The sequence below is a fragment of the Otolemur garnettii genome, unplaced genomic scaffold, assembly GCF_000181295.1.
Source record: "Otolemur garnettii isolate 467f Iridium unplaced genomic scaffold, OtoGar3 scaffold00180, whole genome shotgun sequence".
In the NCBI taxonomy this organism is placed as follows: domain Eukaryota; kingdom Metazoa; phylum Chordata; class Mammalia; order Primates; family Galagidae; genus Otolemur; species Otolemur garnettii.
The window spans coordinates 1,130,999-1,140,409 of NW_003852575.1; the positions used below are offsets into that span (position 1 = coordinate 1,130,999).

General features: G+C 43.6%; 1 protein-coding gene across 3 annotated transcripts in view; it reads left to right on the forward strand.

Moving 5' to 3' along the window:
• Positions 1–9,411, forward strand: part of ERG (ERG, ETS transcription factor) — a 189,187-nt gene that overhangs the window by 72,935 nt on the left and 106,841 nt on the right. The window contains exon 1 of one of the 3 annotated variants that reach the window (XM_023519590.1): positions 5,517–5,796. The exons of 1 other annotated variant lie outside the window; for it this stretch is intronic. In XM_023519590.1, the coding sequence (XP_023375358.1) occupies positions 5,746–5,796 (51 nt within the window). In that variant the 5' untranslated portion in view covers positions 5,517–5,745. Of the gene's footprint in view, positions 1–5,516; positions 5,797–9,411 lie in introns of those variants that run through there. One more of the 3 variants, XM_023519591.1, reaches the window with a different exon arrangement.

Here is a 9,411-nt window from a genome sequence, read left to right on the forward strand (position 1 = left end):
GCCACAAAGCCCAGCTGTTTTTAGAGACAGGGTCTTGCTTATTCTTGCTCAGTCTGATTTCAGACTGAGCTCTAGCAATCCACCCACCTCAGCCTCCCAGAGTGCTGGGATCACAGGCATGAGCACCACACCCAGCTGGATTATTTCTTAATATGCCTCTGGGGGAATATGTTAGCTCTCCTACTCTCACAGACACACTGCCCCCCCACCCCCATTCTCTCTTTCACACACACACACACACACCCCCTCACACAGTTGTATCCAATGGGACAAGGCTGGAATTATGAAGTTTGCTTTGAATAGAAAAACGGTCCTTAACTAGCATGAAACAGGCGACCTTGAGGGCCGAGGGCGCCTTGCATTCTGTGTGTTCTCAGGCAAATCCTCCAATTGATATGGACGGAAAAGTTCCACTGAGTGATGGAGTTTTCCATTGTGGGGGCAGCTCCAGATGCTTGATTCTTATCTACAATTTCAGGCATGTCCCTGGCAAAAATCCTTAGGACATCCTTCTTGGAGGACTTTGGTGAATGATCCAGACGTTATGCATTTTAAGATCCATGTGTCATCTTAAGGACAATATACAACGTGCTTGTCCCATTGTCCTGCCCTTAGCGAGCCTGCGTCTCATGGGTGGGTCCCAGGCTCTGCAGTTTTCTGTGTGCAGAGTTTGAATGTGAGTAGACTGACTGAGGCTTCCCGAATGCCAGGACACCTGGTGACGGGACAGAGCCCTGTCACCCCTGCTTCCTGAGTACCCAGCATGGTTCCTGGCATAGAAAAGGCACATCATTAATATCACCTCAGTGGATTAATGTTGCATAGATGACTGCCCCCAGACACACAAGCATGTCTTGGGTTTTCTTATTAATTTTAAAAAGAGATGGTTTATTCTTGCTGTCAGACATTTTAAAAGAACATGCAGTTTGGTCTGCTTACAAACAGGGTTTGACAACTTTAGCTATTGTGAGCTACAGATCATACAGCACATGCCTGCATTTTCCAAATATTTACAGAAACATAGAATATTATATATTACTTGCGTAGTTTTACATTAATTATCATTTGTGTTTATTATAAAAATTTCAAAAATGCAAAGGAGAAGGGGGGAGAGAAAAAGTTCTCTACTCTTCATATTGCAGTGTGTAGCCTGATGATATTTTTGGTTTGCTTTTACCTTTTTTCTGGAGACAGAGTGTCACGTTGTCACCTCCAGTACAGTGCTGTGGCGTCACAGCTCACAGCTACCTCAGACTCCTGGGTGCAAGTGATTTCTCTTGCCTCAGCCTCTCAAGTAGCTGGGATTACAAGCCTACCACAACACCGGGCTATTTTTAGAGGCAGGGGTTTTGCTATAGCTCACCCTGGACTCAAACTCTCGAACTCAGGTGATCCGCCTGCCTCGGCCTCCTAGAGTGCTGGGATTACAGGCCTGAGCCGCCGGGCCCGGCTTGCTCTTTCATTTTTAATAAAGTGGCTCTGTGATGTGATTCTCCTTTATAATGGTGATTTTTTTTAACTTACCAGCAGCCTATCAAGCAGATTTCCATATCACTAAGTGTTCATTTACGACCTTATCTTCCTGCAGTATTCTATGATGTGAGCATTTCTCTGTGTGGATGTTGGATATAGGGATAAATAAATAATAAAGAAGCCACCTGGGACTCTTCTGCTGTGTCTTCATGATCGGTGGAGGTTGAGAAGTACCTGCTGTCCTCGTGTCACGCTGAGAACGTGTTGCTGTCCTCCTCAGCGTCCTCACTGCCTGAGCTTCTTCCCCACATTCCACATAGAGAGGTTAGTAAGAGAACAAGGGGGAGAACTTGTTGAATTTTTAGAAAATAGGAAGAAATTATTTTAGGACAAATGAATAAGGTGACTTCTTTTATTGTTACAGTGAATTTATGGTGCGTTTATTTTACGTTAGTTCCTTTTTCTATTTGGAGCAAAACAGGAACAAACTTATGAAGGGTTTTGGTAAATTCCTGGGTCAGGTGCTCCTGATGGGTGACTACAAAGTGGAAATATTAACTTAATCTAGAGGCGCTGCTGTCCATGGGCTCTGGGTATGCCGAGCTGGCTCACTGTAGTGTGAACTGTGTCTCAGGGAGGGTGACAGTGGACCCCGTCCCGATGGGCTGTGGCAGGATGGTTCCCAGATAGAGGCCATCTGCCACATTGCTCCCTGGCTGGGTTCTCCTGGTGACCTAAAGGTCACCTTCCACCAGGGAGAGGCCATGTCTGGTTGGAATGGCAGCCTGGCTCTTAGGGCTGAGGCCATTTACTAGCATAGACTTGGGGGAAGGGGGACAAAGGCACACTGATAGCAGTATCTTTAGATAGCTTCCCCCTAGAATAATTTTTGGGAAATGGTTACTATACTGCTATATTCTAATTAATTGATATGCCTTATGCCAGGCGTCCTCAAACTATGGTCCGCGGGCCACACGCAGCCCGCCTAGGACATTTTTGCCGCTGCTGCCTGTCCTGCTTAGCAGCTGACTTGTCCCGGGGCCCACAGTCCGGTCCTTCAACGGTCTGAGGGACAGAGAACTGGCCCCCTGTTTAAAAAGTTTGAGGACCCCTATATTATGCTGTCAATAGCCAAACAGAGTTTTCTTTAAAAAAAAAAACAAAAAACTTTGCATTAAATATTGTGAGATTACTAGGCTTGGCTGCTATGATGACCTTCTACACGTCAGGAATTCTCTTTGAAGTTGACCGGAATCACTCATTTTGTTGTTAGACATGAAGATTTTCCTTCTTCAGCTTTCTTAACGAGGTTCATAACTCCTTGTCTCTAAAGCAACTTTTTATTAGATCGCTTTTGATATTTTATGCATTTCCAAACTTGGAGACAATGAAACGTATGGATCAAATCCTCAGGGAAAAGATCAAATAATAGCATCTGGTTTCCTTTGTTAAATACCCACAAGAAAAAAAATAAATCTGTCATAAAACAATATTTTTATTAGTTAAAGAATAAAGGAGATATGTGTTTATGAAATAGGAGAGAGAAAGAGGGGAGAGAGAGTGGGAGAGAGACAGAGTGAGAGCGAGAAGGGAGAGTGAGAGGTGTTAAGATGCTGATCCGGAAAGACAGGTGATGTGAATCGCCAGTAGTCCAGTGGGGCAAAGTGTTAGGAGTTCCTTGCATTATCTTGTAACTTTTCTGTAAGTTTGAAATTATTTCAAAATAAACAGCTAAAAAATCTCACTGTTCATCATTTGATTTGAATTAGGCAAGAACCAAAGAGTTACAGTCAGATCTTCACTGAAGAGTTAGGTCCCCATAAGGTGCCGGTGGCTTCCTGCTCCTGTGAACAAGCGAGGCCTGCTTACACACCAGGAGGTGGCGGGGGGAGGGACCACGCAGAATGTTCTTCCATGGCGATTTTGTTAGCAAAGGGGTCATCTTATTTAAAGCTGGTGGGTAAATCCTTAATAGAGCCCCATGTCCTGGAAGACCAGATTTAACATTTTAAATGGATGCGGCTTAGGAGGGACAACACCAGCAAAATGCAAGGAATCTCGGTGGAGCCAAGAGAACTTTTTCCCCTCAGCTCTCCAGAATTCTAGTGGAAGCTGCCCAGATAAAACAACTCCATGCTTTGAAATTTTAGGGGAAACAAAATTATAATCAGCCTACCATCTTATTCATTGTTCAGAGATGAAAAGAGCGGAAGTCAGCGCCCCCTCGAAATGGAGGTGCTGAGAACTTACCAGGTTCTGACTTTCACCCAGAATGAGATCTCTTGCAATGTCTGTTCTCTTTCTCTTTCCCTTTTCTCTCCTTTCCTGGCCTTTTCCCTCCCCTCCCTGCCCTCCTTTGCCCTGCCCGCCTCTCCCCTTCCCTCCCTTTTTTCTTTCCTTCCTTTTCGTCTTGACTTTCTCTTCCTTCCCTCCTCCTCTGTCTTCTCCTCCTTTGCTCATTCCCTTTTTCCTCCTCGTGTTTCTGGATGAATCAGGACAGTACAAGATAAAGCAACCTGGGCTAACGTACAGGACTCTGACATCTGAGGCCTGAAGTGTGAGATCCGTCCCTTCCGTGTCCACCTCTGGACCCGGGAGCCGCCGGCTGACTCAGGCCTGGGTCTGTTGAGTTCTGTCGGAGAGTCGCCCACTGACTCAGGACTGGGTCTATTGTGTCCTGCGGCTCTTCTGTCCAGACCACACCTCTTTATGGGACCCACTTCTGTGTAGCTGGATTCAAAGCAAAATGTTGTTTCTTCCAGAGAACAAGTAATTTCCTGAAAATGAGTAATTAAAGTCCCGAAATCCTCCAAGTAATGTTCAGGCCTGCATTAGCTGTACTTCCTTCAAGTAGAAAACAGACATGTGACCCTGAACTTACAGGTTGCATTTTAAACACTTAGTATGGTCTTCGCAAGTCATCCCTGGCTAGCCCAGAGTTCTGCCGGGACTGCTGTCGACCACACTGATGCTTCTCGGGTGGGACCTGCTCCTTGACTTTCTAACACACTTGTGGTAGCTTTCCTCATTTGGATTTTCCATAAATATTTGATAGGCTTATTTTTTCCTCTTTAGTTTTCTTGTTTACTTTGAGTCTAGAGTTTTGGGGCTTTTGATACATTTGTTGTGGAGCAAATAAAAATTGCATTAAATTTGGAAGGAGAAAATGAAACTGTTCTCGAACACTTCTTTGAAATGTTTACTAAATATAGGTTGTTAAGAAAACTAGCCAGCAAGTGGCCATTATTAAACACAATGATTTATTAACGTGAAATAAATTCCACCTGTGAAGTTTCCTTTTCTAAGACGGTATCTCAAGTCCTCCTTGGTCCTAATTGGGAGGTAAGGCCACAGAGAACCAGGCCTGGAAGGGCTGGCACCCGGCGCTAGGGTGCCCTCAAGCCTGGACTCCAAGGTGCGTGAAGCCCAGGCAAAGCCACGCGGAGCCTCGCCTGCCGCACCTGCATCCTGCCTTCATCTCTGCACAGTGTGTCACACTGGTCACACCTGCTGTGGCCGTCACAGTCCCAGGCAACTGATGACTTTTTTTTTTAATTGAAAAAAAAAAAATCTCCTGGCTGCATATCATCAAGAAAAACAACATTGTTTTCAGGGTCGCTTATCTCTCCACTCCCAAATATCCTGTTTCTTCGGGCTGGGCAGCCAGGACCAATAGAAACCTCTTCCTGCCATTGGCTGACTTCATTTCCCAGACTTAGCACAATCTCATCCGCTCTAAACAACCTCATCAAAACTACTTTCTGGTCAGAGAGAAGCAATAATTATTATTAACATTTATTAACGATCAATAAACTTGATTGCATTATGGCCAGCACTATTAAGGTAAGGAAAGGGTTCCTTTTAATTTGACAAAATCTTGTTCTTGTTACTCTTTTCTTTGGTTTCCTTTATCAAGGCAGATAAGTCAGGGTTGGGCAACACCCCCACTGCCACAATAGAGGACAACAAGATTTCCTTTGCGCTGCCTAGTAAATTTCCTTTTTCCTACTCCAACCATCCGCAAGGCTTAAAAACTTCAAACTCAGAAAAAAATTGGGTTTTCTAAATTCACTGTTGAGTGCTGTGGATTACTTTTGCAAAGCCTTTTCGGAGCACTTCTGAATTTTCCAATTCTTTAACTATCCCTAACAGTGCCTGGACGTTGTCTGAGAAAAGGCACCAGACTCGGTGAGGTTGCAAGGCAGGGGAAAGGAAGAGTTGGGCTGTGAGTGATGAACTCTGGAGGTTCTGCATGACTCCTTAGCATCAGGGATGGCAGCCAGTCGCTGTGGAGATGGAGAGACACTCGGCAAGTGGCTGTTGGTAATGGGACTTGCAAATATTGACTTGGTTTTTGGGACCGCCATGTCAAGAACTAAGCGTTGTCATAATTCAAATGGTGATAATTCAGTTTGTTCTGTTCTGTGTTTATCTCTAATAAAATACCTGCTCCTCTGTGCACCGTGAGTAAGATTTCTTCCCAGTGATGTTGGGTTTGTGGGGATTGGTGCTTGGGGGTGTGGGGTGTTGTGTGTTTTCTCACAAATGTTTCTTGGAGTTCGCGTGTAGTAGTTGCCGTGAGGGTAAATGCACACAGCTGGAAACCTAAATATGGCCCCATTCCTGGAAACGAAGCCAGTTGAATGGTGGATGTGAGGCAGTGGTCGGTGTACAGTCTAGGAGGTGATGGCCTGTTACAGTATTTTCAAGGCCACCATATCTTGGTGGTGGCATTTGTAGAAGTGAGAAAAATTAGATGCCAAAGGCAACACCAGGCAGTGGGAAGGAAAGTCCGATTGGCGGAGGGCCTGCAGCTTTGCTGGGTAAAGGGAGAAGCGTTGGGTTATGTTTGTATCGAGGGTTTCAGTTAGTTGGAAAGATGACGAAAATGGAAATTGCCCAGAACTGGACTGAGGCATTTTCAAAAATCTCCTTGATTTGGTGTTTTTGTAATTTGATATTAGAGGATTTGACTTGTATGTACCATAGACACAGATACTGTGTTTCAGAAGTTCTGTTCAGTTTTCATTGCTCAAGGTATGTTTTATTTCTTGAAGTGTTTTCAAAAATATTTTAAAAATTCATGTACCAGGGACTTCCACCTTACAGAGATTTTTCTTTCCTTGGCTTCAAGGATTGGAGTCTGATGAACTATAACTAAAGTAGAAAGGAATTTTACAACTGGGGTTTCATGTGCTCCACTTTTATCTACACAAGTAGAAATTACTTGATTTTATGAACAAAAATGCATCCCTTTTGTTCCTATGTTCACTCTTATTTAGATCTGTATTTCATCACGATTAAATGAAATATTCTCTCTAATACTTGAATAACTTGAATACAATCTTATGGTTTTTTTCCCTCAAAAAATGCATCAGCAAGGACATTGAAATAACAGACCGTCCTTTAGAAGGTAGGGCGCATTTTGTAAAACATACAAATGTTACGCTGTTTAATTTAAAACAATTTTTATGAGTATATGAAGTTATTTTTGAAGTTTGAGTGTTTGATGACTTTTTGAATACATTTGGGGAAATAATGTACACTTGTCTAAACACTACGCTTGGTTTAACACTTTATTACATTATATCATATGTATGTTCTATATATCTCAAGCGAATCTTCAAAATGACTTCCAGTGAATTTTCAAAAATCCTCTGTTAAAAAGAGTCCCTCTTTATAGGGAACTTCCTTGAAGACATGTTTCTCTTAGGTTTCCTGTGTAAAGTAATGGAATGATTTTATAGTCTTGTTTACAGAGTGGAAAAAGGAGGCCTTGCTTCTGATGACTACAGTTTTAATTATGTTAGTGCAAAGCTCAAATTAGCTTAGAGAAAATTATGGCTTCCATTGGAATTCGGAAATCATTCCTCATACAAGCGATTTCCAGCCTCAAATGCACTTTGTTATTTGTTGTTTCAGTAATCAACAGGGTCGATTGGGTATCGGATGCTTTGAATTTGTTCGTTGGTACTTAACATCTGAGTGGATTTTTTTTTTTTTGGCATTAATATTTGTAAGATCCTATGAGGCACCATGGAAATCTAGATATTCTTACCCAGACTTTGCGATTCTCTCCATCATTTTCCCTTGATAATTTGAAATTGGGAAGAAAATGTTTCACTTGGAAGAAGTAAGGGAGTTTCTGGAGCTTCTAGGAACATACTCACTCATCTCAAGCCTCCTTGGATTTTAAGGTCAGGTTAAAAGTTCCAGGAAAAACTTGGAAGTGACAGAGCTGATGTCTCTGCGTGCACACCATTCTCGGACCAGTTCTGGTGTTTCCCACAGGCTTCTGTGCCATCTCGCCGGACTGACACCACCGACCCACCTTCCCTACAAAACTGCACAGTGTTTGCTCACAGATTCCAAGGGCCTGCTGTGGGCTTCACTGTGCTTCAGTTAGGAGTTTTAATCCAGTTCCCCAAAGACTTTCCTGATCCTTTTATTTCAGTGCCTTATGCCGTTTGGGAAGTCTGCAGAAGCCTACAGTTTGTCCTCAGAATAATGCCTCCTGGACATATGTGACCTCACAACAGAGAAACATTTCTATCCTTGGACCTTTTCAGGGGTCTGTGGACTCCAGGTTGCCAGCCTTGATCCTAGAGTTGAAAGGTCCTTAATCTTTAAAATGGACATGTAGAAATGTGGAGGGTTTTCCCTTGTCACTGGGATCTGACATTGACAGACCCAGAGAGAGCGAGAGACAGCAGGTGCAGAAAGCAGCCTGAGGGTCAGATGGGGCAAGGCATGGGGAGATCTGAGAGCCACGAGCGCTGCTTCGGTGACTTGCTTAGAGAAATCACTTTGTCAGACTAACAGAGCTTAGAGGGTTTGATGATAATTGAAATGAATTGATGGGACTTGCTTTTATTACTCTGAAAATGTAGCGTGTTTTATATAGTTTACATAGGTATATATAGTTTTTATAGTGTAATCTTTAATTGCACATGAACTTCACGGACGCTCTGTAGGTCATAGTCGCATGTGGCAGGTGCTCACTGAATATTTGCCATCATGTGGAAAGGTCTGGATGCGTGTGTGCATGCCCCTGCCTGTTTCCAGGCTCAGGGTCTGAGGAAGGCAGAGTTGGGAATGACCAAATTTGTGGAAACTTTTTCCCCATTAAATGCACTCCAGGACTATGATGCTCTCAGAGAATGTTCTGAACTGGAATAGTTTCCTAATTATATTTTTTTCAAAGTGCTTATTTCATTACATTTCTGTTTTGCAAAACAGGCCTTTATTTAAATGCATGCATGACACACTTGTTAAGGGCTCCTGCACAAAAGTGTACATAAAAAAATAAATAGTACAACGGTTCCTGATATCTTTAGGAGAATATAGCTTCTGCCATTTAAAACTTCAGAATAAGATTCCCTCTGTGGAAGCAGAGACCCAAAGCAGTTATTGGCATGTAAATAACTCAGCAGATATATTGATTTAACAACTGATACTTAAGACAGTTATGATATGAGAGGCCGTGGGAGTCTCAGAGAAGGGTATCTTCCAGGGACAGTGTCCAGGCCTCGGCAGCGTCTGGCAGCACGCTCTGCTCCTCTCCGAAAGGCTCTTTTCTTGGAGCTGGCAGATCCCTCTAGTGCTGCTGGAGAGCCATCCCCTCCTTTTGCTGCCCCCTGCCTTGGGGACTGTGTGAGACCAGCCCTGAGAGTGTTTCTCTTTACATGACCACAGTCACACCTGCATTTGGGTCCTTATTAATCTCATCACCATGGGCAAAGTCCCTGCCCAGTTTGGCCTTGGTTTCCTCACCTGTAAAATGGGGTCGTGCAGGCTGCCCTCTGGTGCTGGTGCTCAGTGAATGCCAGATGCCATCAGACACTCTGAGTTGATTTAAGGTTCACCCCCATGTCACATTGTCTTTCTGGCTCTGCCGTTGATGCTTTCTGCATTTACCAAAACTCTGCTCCAGCTGTG